The sequence below is a fragment of the Diabrotica virgifera genome, chromosome 6, assembly GCF_917563875.1.
Source record: "Diabrotica virgifera virgifera chromosome 6, PGI_DIABVI_V3a".
NCBI lineage: Eukaryota > Metazoa > Arthropoda > Insecta > Coleoptera > Chrysomelidae > Diabrotica > Diabrotica virgifera.
The window spans coordinates 46,680,886-46,702,686 of NC_065448.1; the positions used below are offsets into that span (position 1 = coordinate 46,680,886).

A 21,801-nucleotide genomic window follows, 5' to 3' on the forward strand; every position below is an offset into this window, starting at 1 on the left:
TCCACTACAAACACGACAAGTGACGACGTAAAAAGACGAATAGCAATAGTAAACACAACTCTCCATCGTCTTCAGAAACCTCTAAGAAATAAAAACCCAAAACGCTCAGTGAAGCTTAACATTTACAAGATTAAGACTGGTTTTGATATATGGGGCTGAAACATATACTTTTATCCCAAAACGACGAGATACTACTGGTATTTTTGAGGGAAAATTACTCCGAAAGGTTTTTGGGGCCGTAAATGAAAATGAGGTATGACTTAGTGTGACCAACTCCAATTCAGTCCAATCCGGGACAAGGCTTAAAAAAATACCTGAAATCCGGGACTTTTCAATGAAAATCGGGCCATTTTTTAATATGTATGGAGAAACTTAATATCATCGTTTTATTGATTATTTAACATTTTTATGTTGACAATGATGTTTTTATGGGATTAAGCCACAATTGGTTGTAATTATAATTATTACATTTTTGTTAGTTTTTGATGTTTCAACTTCCAATACGGAAATCGTTCTCAAAAAAAGAAAAATTAGAAAATCAGCTGATGTTGGATTTCTATGTAAATATAAATTTAGGTGAATATAGAAATGTAATTATCATTACAACCAATTGTGGCTTAATCCCATCAAAAATATAATTGTCAAACATGCCACAAGAAAACAGCTTCAAAACATCATTATGCTGATTACTTCTTACTATCATATTTGTCGAACAATTGAATTTACTTAAAAATGAGAAAAACACTTTTGAAAATCAATCCATTAATATTTTAAATTGACCCCAACGAAGAAAATATATTCATTGTTTACATTGCTTGTTTCTTAAAATATACATTTGTCTTGCAATGAAATTTGCTTTATAACAATGACGGTGACCCACCATGAATTTTTTCGTCCCACCAATTCAGTTTCATGTGAATTCTTAGAAGAATAGCGTATTCAAAATAGAATTTTACCAAAACGTTGAAAATTCGGATGGCCCGGAAGCCTTGTCCGGGACGCCGGGACACGACTTCGTAATTTGGGTCATGTCCCGGATTTTTCGGGCTAGTTGGTCACACTAGGTATGACGTCAAAGATTAACTTATACCAGTTATACCTTTATAATTTTAAATTATAACAGCTATAGACAGATCCAGATAATGTGAAATTTATTAAAGTCATGCTAGTCGTATTGCTACAGTCTATTAAGACATGCTAGTCGTATTGCTACAATGTCAGAAAATGAGTACATGAACAGATTGACATTTTCAAACCCAGGGGGCAGAAAAAGTAGAAGATGACGCGATCTCTTAGAAGATTGATTGATGATGTACATGAAGGCTTGAAGATTCTAAGTGTCAGAAGATGGAGTGAAGTTTCTAGGAATCATCGGGAGACTTCTCTGTAAGCAGGCCAAGATACACAAAGGATCCACAAAGAGATAGATCAAGATGACAGAAGCTTCAAACATCATAAAGAGATAAAAATAGGAGTATAATATAAGGAATATACCTACTATTCAAATATATATCTGAAATTCTACGGTGGGGAGCCTAAATACTTTTGAGACAGAAAATATATAAATAATTTCATGTTATAGAAAAATTTAGAAAAATGATCTTAAAATATATAAAAAATATTTATAAATCATGCATTCATTAAGTTCACATTTTAACCCCCTCTGTGGCTCAGTGGTAAGAGCGCCTAACCTTTGGATCGAAAGTTCCTAATGGTAGTGAGTTCGAATCCCACCAGGGTCAGTAATTTTTTCATTTATTATAAATTAATAAATGAAAATAGTTTCTGTCCTTGTGGGATCGGTACTCACCGGAGGGACCGCAGACGTTCGGATACAATTAGCGTCTCTTTGCAAAAACAATAAAGTCGACTTTGCAAAGTAACAAGACACTTACTCAACACACACACTACACATTACACCTGAGTTAGTGATAAGTTATACAATTACGTGGCTAAAGGTTCTAGTTTTAAACCAAGGCCAGAATCAGAGAAAAAAAAGTTCACATTTTAATTCACATGATCATTGTATCAATATGGCGTCATATACATTTTACCGTCATAATAGGAAGGATCGTGCTCGAAGAGCTTTACATTTTTTTGTCATGTTTATTTGTGCGTTTTTTTATTGTATTGCGTGCCAAAAAGCTTTATAGCATGACCATGCATGATATGTCAACAATCAATGTTGCGATCTATCTAGGTATTCACTCGAGTCATTCATTACAATTTGCAGATGGTGATAATTGCTTGCATATATTTTTGTGTTTCGTAATGAGATTGTCTAAGTCTAATGTATGGTTTTAAATTAACACTTTGGTTTTGTATAAATATGAAGATAGCTTGTATATCTCATAAATTGTTGGTTCTGCGTAATATCCCAAAATTTATAAACTTCATGTAAAGTGAGTTTTATGTATGAAACACCACAATTACGTTGATACGTTGATCTATACAGGGTGTCCCGAAAAGATTGGTCATAAATTATACCACAGATTCTAGGGTCAAAAATAGGTTGATTGAACCTGACTTACCTATAAACAATAGTGCACACAAAAAAAGTTACAGCCCTTTGAAGTTACAAAATTAAAATCGATTTTTTTTCATATATCGAAAACTCGTAGAGATTTTTTTTTAAAAATGGACATGTGGCATTATTATGGCAGCAACGTCTTAAAAAAAAATTAAAGTGAAATTTGTGCACCCCATAAAAATTTTATGGGGGATTTGTTCCCTTAAACCCCCCAAACTTTTGTGTACGTTCCAATTAAATTATTTTTGTGGCACCATTAGTTAAACACAATGTTTTTAAATATTTTTTGCCTGTAAGTACTTTTTCGATAAGCCAGTGTTTATCGAGATATTTTGAATATTTGTCGAATCCACCACATATTTGTATATGGTTAAGTACGATTATAGAGACCTGATAATAATCAGAAAATGATAATAATCAGAAATTATGATAATAATCAGAAATTATGATAATATGAAAATATGATAATAATCAGAAAATTTATTTATAATTTACATTTTTAGGTATATTTTGAAAAAGAAGCCGCATCTCGATAAAAGGTGACTTATCAAAAAAAGACTAAGAGGCAAAAAAGTTTTAAAAACACTGTGTTTAACTAATGGTACCACAATAATAGTTTAATTGGAACGTACACGAACATTTGGGGGGTTTAAAGGAACAAAAACCCCATAAAATTTTTATGTAAACATATTAAAAAAGAAGTCGCATCTCGATAAAAATTGGCTTATCGAAAAAATACTAAGAATCAAAAAAGTTTTAAAATCGTTGTGTTTAACTAATGGTACCACAATAATGAATTAATTGGAACGTACACAAAAGTTTGGGGGTGTTTCAGGGAACAAAACCCCCATAAAACTTTTATGGGGTTGACAAATTTCACTATAATTTTGTTTTAAGATGTTGCTGTCATAAGAATCATACATGTCCATTTTCAATAAAAAATCTCCAATAGTTTTCGATATATTGAAAAAAATCGATTTTCATTTGGTAACTTCAAAGGGCTATAACTTTTTTTATGAGCACATTTGTACTAAGGTAAGTTATGTTCAATCGAACTATCTGTGACCCCAGAATGTGTGGTATAATTTATAACCAATCTTTTCGGGACACCCTGTATAATACGGTTGATCTTATGGTAGTAAATACATTGTTGCAAACTTTCCGTTTTCCTGAACATACTTAAATGAATGATATTTGTTTTTGATTTCCACTTCGAAAATTTATGAGTGAAAATTTTTTCTTTGATCATCATCTTCTTCTTGTTAAGGAGCTGTCCTCTTTTGAAGGTTGACCACTCCCTGAGATTGCGTAGCCATGACATTCGTCGTCGCCTTCAACGCTTCGCCATTCCTAATATCCCTGCATAATATTTTGCAAAAGCTGGGATTTTGTTCCTTTCAGTCTTCTATTCAGTTCTGTTCTTTTGAAAGTCTTCGTAAGACTTGTTCATTTGTGACTCTGTCTACGTAAGAGATTGTCAGGAATCTTCTGTAAAACCACAACTCGAAAACTTCCACTTTTCTCATCATCGGTTTAGCCAGGGTGGCTGTCTCTATACCGTATGGGAAGATACTAAATATGTAACATCTAAGCATGCGCATTTTTATATCGACATACAAAGTTGCAATATTGCAAACAGATTGTTTCATTTTCATAAATGTTACGTTCAATCCCCCTTTTGGTCTCCCTACATTTTGGGTATGATTTGTAGCCAAAACTATTTACAACGGTCATGGAATACGCATTTAAACGATTATAGTGTAACTGAAAGGGTATTGAGATCGATGGAAAGAAACTAAATCATCTCCGATATACACCGAATTCCATTCAATTGCATGTAGAATTCACATTAATAATTTTTTGACACTTTTCTCTCGGTATTTTCTTTTGCTTATTCAATTTTTGCTTTATATGATTTACTAATATGTTCTATTATCTCTGTTTTTATACATACTGTTCTCATAAGGTTCCTTAAATTGCATGTGCCGTTCTGCCACTGCCATACATTACTTACTCTACATTGCAATAATTATTGTCTACACTTATATACAGTGAAATATACCTAGTATTTGTCTTTAATTTATATGTAGTATTATTTTTTATAAAAAAAATGTTTAACTTGTATGAGTTGTATGAGTTATAGATTTATTAAATTTTCAAAATTTTCTTATCTGTTTTTATTTCAGTACCAACGTGAAGAATCAATTCAGTCTTGGCGATCACAGACAGGCACCGAGCTGGACTCGAGTCCTTCTCACAATTCTTCTCCGAGACCTCAAACCCCAGCGTTTCCTGTGCACGCCAGGACTCCGTACATAAATGCTTCTACTCCAACTGTACAATTCGACATACCTTCCGAACGATTACCTCCAAAAAGTCCTACAACCCAGAGGTAGGTTTATTTACAGATATACTGATAGATAGAACATAAAGGATACCGCACACATCTTATGGAAAATATAATGTCACTGAGATGCAATCAAATTTACATGAATAGATTCGTCTCGAAATTAGAATAATTTCATATCATTGTCCCAAGTCTGAATTTTGATTAATAACGTCGTAAAATGATATAAATAAATTTAAAATCAAATTATATCTGCAGGTATTAAGGCAGTATAGTTCCTCTAATAGGCTTAGCTTATACTGGGTTCACCTGCTTTCAATAGCGACTAGACTAATATTATTTATGAATATTATAGTTTTATAAATTTCAAAAATGTAATTTCCATAAACTTTATTACAATTTAGGGCGTTATTAATCAAAATTCAGAGTTGGCGCAATGATATGAAATGGTGATAATTTCGAGTCTATTAGTGTAAATTTTATTGTATTTCAGTGACATTAGGTCTTACATACGATGTGTGTCGTGTCCTTTATTATGTATTTGAAATAAAAAAATATTTTAATCAATATAGAAATGGTTTAAATATGTGTCATTAATAAAAGATTTACATTACAAAAAATTAGTGTCACAGTACCACGACAACTGTAAAAATTTCTGAAAGGATAGATGCTGCATTCAAATCGAAAAGGGGAAATTCTAATAATTGGTTTATAGTGCAGGATAACTATGGCACCAGTGACTTTCCAAAATTTTAAACTTAAATTCTATTAAACAATAATTTAGATTTTGTATTTACAAATATTGGTTTATATTTATTGTTCTTCTTCTTCTCATTTTCTGTTAAACTCTCGGATGTCGGATTCGGATTCCGGTTCCTGCTTTACCCATTTTTTCCATGCATTTCTATTTTTTGCCATCTTCTTTAGTTCTTCAATAGTTTTCCCTTTATTCCATCCTATTTCTTCAATCTGATCTATCGATTTTCTTCTATACTAAATTTAAAATCAAGATGCAGTAGAAATAAACAAACCAAGATACGGTAAATGCTACTAGGAGCACTCCCAAATCATAATTTACAATGTACAGGGTGTAACAAAAATACAGGTCATAAATTTAAACACATTCTGGGACCAAAAATAATTCGATTGAACCTAATTTACCTCAGTACAAATGTGTACATAAAAAAGTTACAGCCTTTTGAAGTTAAAAAATGAAAATAGATTTTCTCCGATATATCGAAAACGGGTCTACCCCAAAATCCCGACAGCCAAAATCCCGACAGCCACAATCCCGACGGCCAAAATCCCGACACGCCAGAATCCCGACAGGCCACAATCCCGACAGGCCAGAATTCCGACAGGTTTGATAAGTTTGTTTTTAATATATAATTACATTTATTTCTTGTTTTTTGTTTATGGCTATCTGTTTTTTATATTTTGAAAAGGAAACAATAAATATTCAAAATGTAGTTGTCGGAATTTTTACTTATGCGAGGATTGTTGCATGTCGGGATTTTGGCCTGTCGGGATTCTGGCGTGTCGGTGTTTTGGCCGTCGGGATTTTGGCTGTCGGGATTTTGGCTGTCGGGATTTTGGGCGGCACCGATCGAAAACTATTAGAGGTCTTTTATTGAAAATAGACATATGGCATTCTTAGGATAGTAGTATCTTAAGGAAAAAATTATAGTGAAATTTGGACACCCCATAAAAAATTTATGGGGGTTTTATTCCTTTAAACCCCCCCCCCCCAAACTTTTATGTACGTTCCAATTTAATTATTATTGTAGTACCATTAGTTAAACACAATATGTTAAAAACTTTTTGTCTTTTAGTACTTTTTCGAAAAGTCAGCTTTTATCGAGATATTTTGAATATTTGTCAAATCCACCACATATTTGTATATGGCTAAGTACGATTATGGAGACTTGGTAATAATATGAAAATTTATTTATGATTTACATTTTAGGTATATTTTGAACCATATTAAAAAAGAAAGCACGTCTCGATAAAAGGTGCCTTATCGAAAAAATACAAAGATGCAAAAAAGTTTTAAAAACACTGTGTTTAACTAATGGTACCGCAGTAATAGTTTAATTGGAACATACACAAACATTTGGGGGGTTTAAAGGAACAAAACCCCCATAAAACTTTTATGTAAACATATTAAAAAAGAATCCGCAACTCGATAAAAACTGCCTTATCGAAAAAATACTAAGAGGCAAAGAAGTTTTAAAAATATTGAGTTTAACTAATGGTACCACAACAATAATTTAATTGGAACGTACACAAAAGTTTGGGGGGTTTAAGGGAACAAAACCCCTATAAAATTTTTATAGGGTGCACAAATTTCACTATAATTCTTTTTTAAGATGTTCCTGTCATAAGAATGCCACATGTCCATTTTCAATAAAAAATATCTAATAGTTTTCGATATATTCGAAAAAATCGATTTTCATTTTATAACTTCAAAGGACTGTAACTTTTTTTATGTGCATATTTGTACTAAGGTAAGTTATGTTCATCCTAACTATTTTTGGTCCTAGAATATGTGATTTAATTTATGACCTGTATTTTCGTTACACCCTGTATATACATTGTAAATCCCAAATCATGATTTCCAAAGTTTATACATTGTAAATTATGATTCGGGAGTGCTCCTAGTAGCATTTACCGTATCTTGGTTTGTTTATTTCTACTGCATCTTGATTTTAAATTTAGTACATATAGGTCTTTCCCGTTTCCTTATACTTCTACTTTCCAATTCTAATATTTGCCTTGTAATTCTTTCTGGTTCAATTCTAGTAATATGTCCGAACCAGAACATTTGCTTTGTCATTTGTTTCTGCTTTATCATTTGTCTGATATCTTCATTTTATATCCTGTCTCACTTCGTTTTCCCGCATATTTTTCTCAAATGTTTCATTTCAATTGCGCTAATTTTTGATACACGTTTTTTTTTAATTATCCAGTTTTTGCTTGTGTATGCTATTATTGCACGGTTATCGTATTGTAAATAATTCTCTTGTCTGTCTTTTTGGCCTAGATGTCTGCTCTTCTTCCAGCTTTGATGCAACCTATTTCCGTAGTCTTTTCTCTATTACCGATGTATACATTATAGTTTATAGCTAACTTGGCGTAGGCATATTTCTCTGTAGTTTTCACATTGGGTTTCTTCTCTTTTTTTGAATTAGCATGATTAAATTATCTTCCCGTTGCTCGTGCATTTTTTATCTTTCTCTACTTCCTTTTTCTCTAAGTATTCTTCTGTCAGTTCACCCCCAAATATTTAGTTCTGTATAATGTTCTTTCCTGTTTTCTGAATTTTTATAGGTGTAAAACGATAAACTGAACAGAGCTTCTCTGTTCCCAAGAATCTCTCTGGGCCTGAAACCAAGTGATTCATTAATCTTTTCCACCCATAGTATTTACTTTGCGGTATTCTCTTTGGTCTTAGTTTTTTAATGTTCACATGTAATGAGTTTTTCAGATGTTGGTCATGTGTGATATTTAAAGCATCTTTGAGTGTATCCTATTTATATGGTCGATTTAATCTTCTGTTCGTTTTGCCTGGTTGTTAATTTCTCTGGTTTTATCTTGTTATTGAAACGTTAGAAAATAAATACTCGCCCTTCTGGCTTTTTTATTATTTGGGTATTTAGTCGGGGCGTTTTTCTTTTTTAACATTTTCGTCAATCGGAATCTTAGATTTAGCTAATGAGTGTCTCACTATATTATGGTAAGATGACATCTGGAGAAATTTCATGGTGTATCATTGTATACCGAGAGCTGTTTTAACCTTGCGACTACCACTTTTCCTGATTTTAGGTTATTTCATGATATTTCCCCAATACCCAATATTTAGATTTCTAGTTTTTCAATTTCTCTTAGATATATGATTTTTCTTGCTGTGATTATAATCATTTTAATATTTCTTGATTCGATTTTTTTAGTTCTACTCACGGACTTGACAAGCTAACCTAACCTGATCTAACAAATGTCCTCCATTGGTCTCTATTTTCTACTGCTCTAAGGTTTTCGCAGAATGAACAGCCAGCTGAATTCTGAAATTGGTGGTGGGACCATCTGGTTGGTGACCGTGCTCTTGGTCTTATCCTCGGACGTTTCCAGAAACAGAAACAATCTTGGTGGTCTTAAAGTTCTGTTATGATTATTTTTCTTTTAATATGTAATTATTATTGCTAAAAGTAAATACAATATTATTGACTGACGTGACTGTCTCTCTGCCAACATTTTACTTATGTAATTGCACGATCCTTTCCACTCTGGATAAAGCTAAGTAGCTTAATTACGTCTTTAATATTGATTGTATTAGCACAAAGAAACGCGTTTTCTTCTAAAAGAGACTTCTAAAACCTAGTGAGATACATACCTTAAGTACGATTATGCAATTTAAGAAGTCAAATATGTTTTGAAACTTAACAAGTCAGTAAAACTCTTCTACTTCAATCACAATTCTAAAAATTGTTAATCAAACATTAAGATTATTATCTTTATAGACGTTTGAGTTTCCCTTCGTCAACATACAAAAACAATATGAAGTGGTCACTTTCTCCTGAAAGGTAAAGTAATACATCTCCATAAACTTGTGGCACATACAGCATGATATTTTTTGTATAATGTACGACTTAACAAACCAATGTGTTACACTTTCACTGCATTGTTAAAGTAACTACACTGTTTCTATGTAATAACTTGACCTTTTGTTGTTCCGAAATCATATAATGACATGTTCATGTTAAAATAGGTACACCTTAAGAGTTTTTTTATTTAAAAGTTTATCGCACATAAAAAGTACAAACGTTTTTAGACAGAAGGAATGCAAAAACAGCTTAAATAATGCACCGTGTCTTGGAGTACATAAAGCAATGCATGCACAAGCAACTAATTACTCAATTTTTAAAACGATGGACAAATGGATTGTGTCAATGCAATGAGCAAATCGTTTCTAATAAAGAGAAAAACTTGGGTGCTACTATAGTATGCGGTCTACCGTCACCGTCGCATTTATAAACGCATAAATAAGAAAAAATATTATTTTAATTTTACAAATAATCCTTTGTTATATCTCTATTTACTATTTTAGTTGGGAATAAGCCAATTTAAATTTATATATGTATCAATTTATTATTTTAATTGGAATGCATATATGACAAAGTATTATTTTGTAAAATTAAAATAATAATTCTTTTGATTTATGCATTTTATTCACTTTGTAAAGATTTCATTATGGTGCGCAAACCCTTCTGAGAAAAGAGTATGCCGATTATAGTATTTTTAGTCACACAGGTAGGTATATAGTGCCAGCAAAAATCTACAAAGTGAATAAAACGCATTAATCAGAAAAAATCTTAATTTATTTTTACAAATTAGTACTTTCTCATATCAATTTACTATTTTAGTTGGGAATAGCCCACAAAATTGGCTTATTTTACACAGTAAATCAAGTAGACCGCGTACTATAGTAGCACCAAAACTTGTGTATTGAAATAGAAAATAACTTTTCTGTTTCAACGATTTATTTTTCTGGAGTTGGGGAAAAGGGGTCAATGTCCTTTTCATGCGTTTAGAGAAAAATAAGTGTTATTTATTTATTTCTTGTTCAATTCGTAAGCGAATTGAATAAAAAATGCAGTAAATTGTCTTTTTTCTTTGTTACCGTTTTTTATTATTGACATGTAAAAATTATTAAATTTTGATGAAAATGAAAAAAAAATGAATTTTGGTGAAAATAGACTGTAATTATGTTCTTACTTATCACATTTTTTTTAGAATAAATAATCCAAAAGTTTCGATATTTGTGTTTTTTCTAAAGAAACACCCCTTTTTAAAAAAATCTGGGTGAATTTTTTTTTTCCTCCACTAGGGCTCATTTTTTCGGTGAAGCATCTACGCTTTCACGAAATTAAAAATCATAAATTATACTTTTTTTAATTTAATTTTTGCGATTTTTTTTATGTGTTTAAAATTATAAAAAAATTAAAAATCTTATTATACCACTAGGTTGTGTGTAAAAAAATAAATAAGAAATTATACTTAACAGTTTAAAAAATATATTTTCACACTATACACTTATAAAAGTTAATGAAAGATCTATATAAAAAATTAGTAATATCAAACTTATGTCTTTCTTTGTCTGATTGAATAATTTCTACAGAACAAGATTGGGCATTGGTTATTTTTCTCCCAAACTCCACATTTATTGCTGTCTTTGTTGACTAATTTCATATAACCTTATAACTCCACCAGAGTCGTAGCTCATTGCTTTTTACAATCTTATTAATTTATATTTTATGTATAATATGACAATTCTTTTTTCTTTATATTTCAAAATTGTTTCAATTGCACAATTTTATTTAGGTTATATTTTGGAATTATATATATTTTGTTATATTAGTTATATTTTGGACAAGTAAAAAAATGTTTAACTTATATTATAGCTCTTTAAAAATCACCGTAATAAAGATGTTTCTTTCTCTTTCGTCCTTTTCCAAGACATTCCTTCTTATGACTTCATAGTCCTGTGGAGTTTTGCAATCCAAATGGTATCACAACGGCACTGGTAATTTTTATTGACGTCTTTCCAAGTCAACTGCTTAGATCTATCAACCATGAGTTTTAAAATTTTTGCCTCCCACCAACAGATATTCGTTTATCAAGAATCTCATGTTGCCCATTTCATTATTACTGAAGTAATCATCTCCTTGACTGTAGTAGCATTTTCCAGTAGACAGTCTGATTTTTATTGCTCTTCTGCACATAAAGACCATTATCAACTTAGTCAAGATTAAGCAAAACGTAACAAAGTAATAATGTAATTAAAGATTCCTGTTTCGGAGCACGCACTTTCTGTTGGGCTGATTTTATTTATTTGCTCCTTGTGGCGACAGTGTCCTATTAAAAGCAGTGGCGGATCTAGACATTTTCCTTGGGGAGGGGGAACTTCCGAACTTCCAATGAAAAACCAACCAAATGACAAAAAAAATTAGCCCGAATTATATAAAATACATAAACAATAACTTATATGCGTTAAATTCCCTTAAATTTCCTAACTAACGGGTAATTTGGATCCATTTGTCTGTCTATGGTTTAAGTTTCATGTCAGCTAATGCATTTTTATGTTTCAACAATTTTTTCTAATTTTAAACCTTGCTGGGGTGTTCCCTATCCCCCCCCTCGTAGATTCGCCAATGGTTAAGAGACCTACGATGATTCTTAGATCATCTACGATGATTCTTAAGCCTCTTCTTCGAAGGTTTATGTATAAAAGTCTTTGTTAATTATATTTTTTATACGAAGATTTTTTTAGGATGCTCTTATAAGTTAAACACTTTTACTCTTGTAAAATATCAAATATTAAATTAATTTTTAATTTTGAAAATCCTGTTAACAGAAAGGACCGACCGACTTCTCCCTCCGACTTGACCAACGGTTCATCAGAATACACTCACACAATAACTAACCGCAGCATTTCGGCAACGCCAACATCAGGTTTCAGAGATACCACCGATAACTATCAGCATAGTCCAAAAAGTCCAAGCTACAATGGGTCTTCTTCCCCCACCGTTTACTACGGAACATCCAGAAGAAGCTCCATCAACTCGAACAACGAATCGCCACATGAGGTTTCAGCAGCTAATGTAAAATTTGTTAGAGATACTTCCAAGTTTTGGTATAAGCCTTCTATTACCAGAGAACAGGGTAAGTATTTACCTAACATTTGTCTACAGACTTGATAAATCAACTCAATTAAATATCAGAGGTTTGAGAGAAAGGAAAAAGTTTTGTTCGAAAAGACTTGTTCGATTGCTCATGGCAATATTATTAAAACAAAAATAAATAGATAAACGAAATATAAGAAGTATAGCAAATTGTATAACCAGAGATAACATGAAACTAGACAACATAAAATCAAAACAAATGCTGGAAATTTATTTTAATCTCCACTAATTGTTGAGAAAAAGGTTACTTTATGTCTTTACCTCTAAGGATATAATACCAAATGTTTAAGGACCATGGTACTGTGAAAATGAGAAGTTTTCCTTCGATATTATTAGCAGATTTCAAGGGCATGGTTCCGAATGTATTTGGTTTTGCCAAAGAACGTTCCGTTCAGTTGTCATCTTCACAGATAGTCAGTCAGCGCTTAAGGCACTCAATTATATAGAGGTCAATTCTAAGCTAGTATGGGATTGTGTGTGTGCCCTAAATAAACTAGGAGACCGTAGCAAGGTTACGGTAGCCTGGGTACCGGGGCATGAGGGTCATAAGGGCAATGAAAAAGCAGATGAAATGGCCAAACAAGGCTCATCAATGCCATTTGTTGGACCGGAACCCCTCTGCGGCGTTGCAAGGGCAGTTACAAGAACGACTACAAGAAAGTGGGTAGCTCACACATCTTTGGGATGGTGGAGAAATTCACCAGGACAAAGATAGGCAAAACAGTTTACGGTAGACCTAATAAGCAAAGACAGGAAAATAGTCAAAGCCACTGGGCTGTCAGTGCAGTCAAAGCAGTGTCTGGGCAGCCAAAGCAACAGGGCACTGTAAGCTGAATAAGCACTTAAAGCTGATTGGATTGTCAGATGATGACCTGTGAAGATTCTGACACTTGGAAGAAGAGACAGCAGAGCACATTATATGTCAGTGTGACAGCCTGGCAAATGCGCGATAGGCCGTTTCAAGACTTTGACGTTTATGACACTAATATGAAACCTGGGAGGCAAACATTGAAATTATTTATATTTGTACTGCATTGAGTTTTTTGAGTTTTTTACGTTTAATAGTTTTTTTTATAAAATAGTTATTGTTGTTATAAAATAGTGGTTTATATAACAGTTTTTATATAATAGTTTAATAGTTGTAAAATAGTTTTTTTTAGTTGTATTTTCCGAATATTTTGCTGTTGACATTGTGTAGCTTTTAGCTGTTGAAGTTCTTTAACGACTTTATTTAGTTTTAAGCAGTGAATAAATAAACCTGAGTGAATATTTTCAAAAGCTGTTGGTATATAGATCTATTTTCCCTCAAGGGGTATGAGTTAACCTACAGTAGAAAAGGTTTTCCAAGGGTAACTAACATGGACATAGTTACTTATTTAGGGCTTAGTAATAGTTTCTACACAGGTCAACAAATGAAGGCATTTGGGAGTTTAAATTCTTACAAATATTTTGAGGCAGGATTTGTATATAATTGTGGAGCTATTAAAATAAATAATTTCATCATACTGGTTGGTAATGTAAGTTTAAATTTTATTAGCTCTAATAAGGCATGGTTCAGCTCAGATATCTTCAAAAATTGCCTTTTTAAAGAATTTGTACCTGCAGTGAAAACATTTCAAGAGAAGACACTGGGAATACTGCTGGAAGAGGTGAAATGTTTTTTGATTTTAGACAATGCTCCTCCCTCTGAAAATATTCTATGATCAAAACATGGCAACTTTAGTTGTATGTTTTTGCCAAAAAATACATTGCTTATTCAACCTATGGATCAGGAAATAATTTTAGCAACCAAACGAATATATCGCAGAAAGTTTTTACATGAAGTAATTACAGTAGAACCCCGTAAATCCGAACCACGCTAATCTGAACTTTCGGCAAATCCGAACCAACGGAAAGTGAAAAAAATTTAAAAATTCAAGACAAAAACTTAAAAACATGTTTATTATACAGAGTAAAGCTAGAAAATTGGACAATGTAGGATTAATAGGACTTTTGACATTTAAAATTTCTTAAAAATAAATATTATACTTTAATATATAGGTTTATAAAGTGTTTATAAAGGTTAAACATAAACTTACTTTGGTTCTCTCATAGTCAACTTGAGTAAAAAAATATGCGATTTTTCTACTGTATATGATGAAGATAACGCAGAAGATACAAGAGGGCAGCATACCTTGCAAAACTTAACTGTTACAATTTAAAATCAACAATTTGACAAGTTTGCTACAGCATGGAAAGGGCTAACATTAAAAAAGTGGTTGGAAGAATTTGTTTGATGGCCATACATTATATTTAAGAGGGAAGTTCCTGATTTCTGTAGTGTAATACATAATGTCGAAGAGGAAGTAACCCTCACCGCTGGACTCCACTTGCGATTTGTAGTCCCGAAGATTGAACACATTGTTTCAAATACAAGTCAATCCATGATTATTTAGTCGCAAATGGATTGACTTGTATAGGGCTTTTCATTCACAGTCATTTGTTTCGAGCTTCTGTCATATTTCGTATAATACGTGTATATTAATGTTATACACGAATTATACGACATTTGACAGAGGCTCGAAACAAATGACAATCGATGAAAAGCCCTATTTGAAACAATGTGTTCAATCTTCATGACTACAAATCGCAAGTGGAGTCCGGCGCTAACACCAAACATTCCATGTATGTTCCTAGAAGGTACACACAGGACATTGAAAAAATTCCTGGAATATCCCCAAAAGCACAAGAACGTTCCCTGAACATCCCAGGAAAATTATGTGTCAGCATTTTAAACATTCCCTGAATCCATGAATGTCCACGAATGTTCTTGGTCATTCAAAGTATATGTTTTAGACATTCCCTGGATATAACAGAAATATATCCCTTGCTGATGTGACAATACCTCCTATCTGTTTTTTCATGAGTTTTGTAGGAGAGACGAAAAACTTTTTTAAGGTCACATCCTGTTTTGATATGTAAGTTTTGACTTGTTTTGTAGTAAATAGATAGTGTAATTTACTACAAAACAAGTCAAAAAATATCATATGAAACAGGAGGTGACCCTAAAACAAGTTTTTAGTCTCTCTTAGCCCAGCCGCACACCAAAGAAACATGAAACGAAAAACATGAAACATGAAACGAAAAACATGTTTCATGAACCTAAAACACTGCTAAACAAATCTCAAAGTCCGCCTACCAATGAAACGAGTGTGATTCATGCTCATAACACATTTTTATTTTCGGAGAGTTTCACAAATGGGCGGACGTTTATTTGTTTAGCACTGATTTATTTCCATGAAACGTAATTTACGTTTCATGTTTCTTTGGTGTGCGGCTGGGCTTACAAAACACATAAAAAAACAGAGAGGATGTATTGTCACATTACCGACGATATGTGACCATACCAAATAATACATCCTTGATAAATATAAACAGTTTTATTGCACAAAATCTTTTCATACATTTTTAATGTAGTTTACTGATATTCCTACATATTTTAAAAAAAATGTGTCACATTTGCTTTGTAATCATTTCTTTTGCCTTTCGTAGCCACATATTCCATTCCCTTCCTGGTTTTTTGTACACCACTTCTCTCGGCTGATTCTAAAAAAAAATTAAAATGGTAATTTTTCTATCCTTTACAATTAACAATCAGAAATATTATTTACAGATAATGATATGTATAATAATAATAATAATGAATATTTTGTATTTTGACAATGACATCTGATGTGGAAGTCAAAACATTAATAAAATTATTTTTTCAAGTTAACTTTCACATGCGTTTCTTAAAATTGTACGTTTAACACTTATATCATAAATAACTATTAAAACTATCTTAAAACATTGTAATTTGCTAAACCAGTATATTTTACTCTACTACTACTCTACTAACTACACTAAATTAGCTACCTCATTTTCCACTGTTTCTAAAGACTTGTTTACATGGGTAGAGTTTTGAGGAGAGTAGAGTAGCAGTAGTACTCTACCAAAAATGGCTTGATACCATTCACATGAGGAGAGTACAAGTATAGTACTGATGCTAGTATAGTGAAACCGATTTTTTTATTTTTGTATTTTTAAACACTCTTGATTATAAGTGCACCTTAAATTCTTAATTTTTTGCTTGAGCTCGTTTACTCCAAAGCCCCCCTTTGCCATTCTTTCGACGATTTCATCCTCCGCAGCTTGCCGCATACTTTTATTTCTGTAGTATACACTACCTAAATTCCATAAACACTGGCATTCGCCGTATTATACCTCTACAAGTTTTAAAGTTTCATCTTCGGTGAACTTCATTTTCACTATTTACACAAAACACAATTCCAGCCAGAATGACAGCGCCCCCATGTACTCTCCTACCTACTCTACTCTGCCATAATTGAATCGTTTATTTCAGAAATGGGTCAAGTGACTAATTTTGACAAAATGAGTTTTTGGTGGAATTTTTTAATTTAAACGTAAATACAGCTTTTGTTGCAGAAAGGAATCAATTGCTGCCATTGGTGTTGCCTTGGCAGCGCAGAGAAATTAGCGTTTAGTGCAGAAAGGAGCCATGCAACAACGCAACGCATGACTCCTTGCTTAAAAATTTTGTTACCACCAACTTTATTTCAGAAAGGGGCCAAGTGCAAAAAATTATTTATTTTTTTCTTAAACAAATTAACAAGATAAATTTTTGAAAAATATAATATTTTTTGACAAACAGAGGTTATTAGTGAGAATTTTTATTTTATATAATAAATAAAAATTTTGTTGAATGTAAACACCAACTTTGTTTGAGAAAGGGGCCGAAATAAACGATTCAATTGAGCGTGTTCCATGGGTAGAGTGCGCAGCCGAGTAGACATTTTGGCAGTGGTGGTGGTCGTAGAGTGGTTACTTTGCCATATGTTGCTAGTCACTCTACTTGTCAGTCTTAAGACTTGTTTACACAGGTAGAGTAATGATGCACGTACTTGATAGAGTAGAGTAACCCTACCTGTAAAAATGCTCAGCACAGTAGAATAGCAAGTAGAGTGTATAGTAGGTGGTAAAGTAGAGTGACTAGCAACATGTGACAAAGTAACTCTACTCTACTACCACCACCACCGCCAAAATGTCCACTCGCCTGCGCACTCTACCCATGGAACACGCTCAATTCTGGTAGAGTAGAGTAGGTAGGAGAGTACATAGGGACGCTGTCATTCCAGCTGGAATTGTGTTTTGTGTAAATAGTGAAAATGAAGTTCACCGAAGATGAAACTTCAAAACTTGTAGATCTGTATGGCGAATACCAGTGTTTATGGAATTTAGGTAGTGTACACTACAGAAATAAAAGTATGAGGCAAGCTGCGGAGGATGAAATCGTCGAAAGAATGGCAAAGGCGGGCTTTGGAGTAAACGCGCTCAAGCAAAAAATTAAGAATTTAAGGTGAACTTATAATCAAGAGTGTTTAAAAATACAAAAATAAAAAAAAATCGGTTTCACTATACTATCATCAGTACTATACTTGTACTCTCCTCATGTGAACGGTATCACGCCATTTTTGGTAGAGTAGCGAGTAGGGTCTACTCTCCTCAAAACTCTACCCGTGTAAACAAGTCTTTAAATCTACTGAAGTAACAGTAACCTACAATCATTAATGAAAAATGTCTAAAATCATTTACCCACCTAGTATTTATAGAATTTAAGACAGTCCAGTGCCTTATAAATAATTTCAATATGAATATTTTTTCTTTTAATTCTCCTTTGATACCACTCCATTTTAGATTTTGGGGAACTTATTTCATTGTGTTTATAGCCCATATTTATTGAAGGAACCCAATCTGGATTGTTATTATGGATTAAGTCTGCTGGTTTTCCTATAAGATTAAAATGTTAACATCTTCAAAAATCGTTACTGTTGTAATTGTAACTTACCAGATATAAAATGATTACAGCAGACAGGAGAATTTTCATTTCGCTAGTAAAACCTTTACATTGTATTGCATTATTTAACCATTGTTGTCTCTCAGATGATACCTTATTTAGTTCAGTTTAAAAGTGAACTTTATCTTGACTTTATCACGATAACTTTGCATTTCACACCTCAAAACACAACACCAATTAAGCATATTATCTTTCTAAATTAATACTTCCAGAGAAAATGTTAAATTAATCTTTGTACAACTCAAAATTACAAAGAAATACAACTAAAATTATCTAAAACACATTAAGAACAGATAGAATAACATTTATCTTTTACTCCCAGTAGCCATATTGATTTAATTTTGACAGCATGTTGGAACGGCCTATTCTTTGCATTAAGGGGCGTTTAAACACAACGATAAGTCACAGCAACTAGTTGTGATGACAAGTTGAAACGCTGTTTAGACGCTGCGATTCAATGCGATACCACCTTCAACCCAACTCCAACTTTGATAAGTTGTGCGATGCACCGTTTACACACAATGATAAGTTGCAACAACTCGATTGACCTTGATAAGTTGTTTGATTTATCGCTGTGTTTAAACGATCCTTTAGGAGAAGAAAATCCAACGGCAAATAGCTACATGGAAGGTTCAGTCTGGAAGCTATTAGACTTTTTAAAAGGGTCAGGCTAGAGATTGTTATCTAGGACTAGAGGACCACAATAGATCTGAAAAGGTCGCAGTGGAATAGGCCAGAAGGCCACCTCTTTAAATATATCTATCTAAGAGAACAAATAATAATGTCCAACTCATTATTGCTAACCAAAATATCGAACGTGTGCAAAAATACAAGCTAATAAAAGTTGATTGACAGATAATGAAATTTTACGTAATAGTTGGGATGTTAGATATTTAGTATCTTGTTATATGGTATCGAATAAAACGATGATAAAAGATTGATTTTTTGGGATGGGACTTACAGAAAAATACTAAAATAACTTACTTAGGCCGAGTCAGCCAATGAATTGGTTTTGCGAAAACTATCGAAAGAAAAATAATTGAAAAATGAAATAAAGATACGAAAATTACAATATCTAGGCCAGAGGTCGGCAACGTTTTTAATGTAAAGAGTGAAATACTAAATTAAAAATTCATGGCGGGCGCCAACTATTTTTTGACCTAACAAATATATAATAATATAAACGTATGAAAAATATACGTTTTGAATTTCTTGTCTAAATTAACAATAGTTTATGGGCGCATTAAAATTTATTGAAGGTCGTTGCCGACCTCTGATCTAGGCAATGTGATGAAAGGAACAAAATACCAGATTCTGCCAGTTATTATTCAGAGAAACATTATAGGAAAACGAAAACGTAGCGTTGGAGTTTGGAGCAAGATGAATGTCTTGGCTGAGTAATATCAGAGAATGGAAGTGTTCTTTAAATCAACTTTTTAGAGCAGCTGTAAACAGAATACAAATAGTCATGATGATCAATCACCAACCTTCCAAAGAAGACGATATCTTAAAAAGAAGAAATTGTTCATATTCCGCTTTCTCTTTATAAAATAAAAAAAGAAGTACAAACTAAATAAACTTTTGTTAATGTAAAGAACTTGTGTGTATGTGTCAGAGGGAAAGAGAGGGAAGGGGAAGAATGTGGAAGGTAGTCCTCCATGTACAACTTTCTTCTTCTACACATACCACACACGAGTATTATCCTACAGATTTTTAGGAAGCAGATTGTGAATTTAATATTGTAATTATAAATATTTCAGCTATCATTATGCTCCGTGAGCAACAACCAGGAACTTTTGTAGTAAGAGACTCGAACTCCTTCCCAGGAGCTTTTGGATTGGCCTTAAGAGTTGCAACAGTGCCATCGAACGTGCAAAACAAGAGTGGCTCCAGTGACGATTTAATCCGCCACTTTCTTATTGAACCCACCAGCAGAGGAGTTCGACTAAAGGGATGTCAGAACGAGCCAGTGTTCAGCTCTTTGTCCGCATTGATATACCAACATTCGATTACCCAGATGGCGCTTCCTTGCAGACTTATTCTTCCAAATGAGGACTTGAGGTAAATATATTTCCGGTGAATTTAAGAACAATTAATACTTTTTAATTTTATTATACTATTAATGTGTGTAAAGATATATGATACTTTACCCCGCTGTGTTTACCGCCGATTAACATCGATTAGTTATGAGATGTGGTTATATCGATTATAATTAATCCAGGCAACCTTTACTCTGTCTCCTCTTCATCTCCACTGTCATTAATTAACTACAGTTCTTCCTCTCACGTGTTTGGTATCCGCCCTTCCTTTTTCGTGTTCAATTATTCATCCATTCTCGACCAGCAGATCTATCAATTGCATCCGTCGACATAGTAGAGTAGCCACTACAAAGCTTGATCGGTGCCTTTTTGAACTCATCTTAATTTGGAAACATATTTCTCGATATCAAAAATCTCAATATCAATTAATGCTTGCATCCCATACATGGGTATGGAATACTGAGATTATTCCGTAAAACCTGTACCTCCTCTATATTTATCTCTAACTCACTCAGTTTTCGCCGCCCTATTAACAAAATTGCTTGTATTCTGGAGCTACTTAGATAGATAGATTCAATGAGGTGGCTTTTGACCTATTCCACTGCGACCATTTCAATCAGAGGACCACAAAATAGGTCTTCTACCCTAGATTAGAAAACTGAAATATCTGCAATTAATAATACAAGGAACAATACAGGGTAGAAGGAGTCGTAGAAGAAGACGCATCTCCTAATTTGAGAGCTTGTTTTAACTGCACTTCTTCTGATTTCTTTAGAGCGGCGGTATCGAAAGTGCGATTGCCATGATGGTTGCCGACCTTCTCAGTGGAGATGGCACATGAAGAAAAAGACCCTAGATTACATTCTCTAGCCTGACCCTTCTTATAAGGTCTAATAATTTCTTCGCCTAATGCAAAGGACCGCATATTTGGCAGGCTGCCACACTGCATTAAAATATGCTCTGCTGGTAGTTCGTCTAGGTGGCAGAATCTGCATAGGTCATCATCTGCCAAAGCTATCAGCTTCAACTGCCCAGTCAGTTTACAGGGCTCTGTTAGCAGACCTACTATGACTTTGACCTATCCTTTATTATTAGGACTGCCATAAATTTTGGCGAATGTTCTGTAATGAACTATTTCACCTCTCTTTAACCTGGTGAATTCCTCCATTCTTCCAGCTAGCTAGCGGTATGCTAGCCTTCGTTACGGTTATCATTGGTCTAATAACTCTTAAGAAAGAGTTAAAGAAATAAAG

The 21,801-nt window shown here is 33.1% G+C and overlaps 1 protein-coding gene across 1 annotated transcript in view; it reads left to right on the forward strand.

The window, feature by feature from the left end:
• LOC126886950 (tensin) overlaps window positions 1-21,801 on the forward strand; it is a 1,001,992-nt gene that overhangs the window by 967,300 nt on the left and 12,891 nt on the right. The window contains exons 18-21 of the mRNA XM_050654136.1: window positions 4,717-4,922; window positions 9,395-9,457; window positions 12,289-12,596; window positions 20,270-20,570. Coding sequence (XP_050510093.1) covers window positions 4,717-4,922; window positions 9,395-9,457; window positions 12,289-12,596; window positions 20,270-20,570 — 878 coding nt within the window. The remainder of the gene's footprint in view (window positions 1-4,716; window positions 4,923-9,394; window positions 9,458-12,288; window positions 12,597-20,269; window positions 20,571-21,801) is intronic.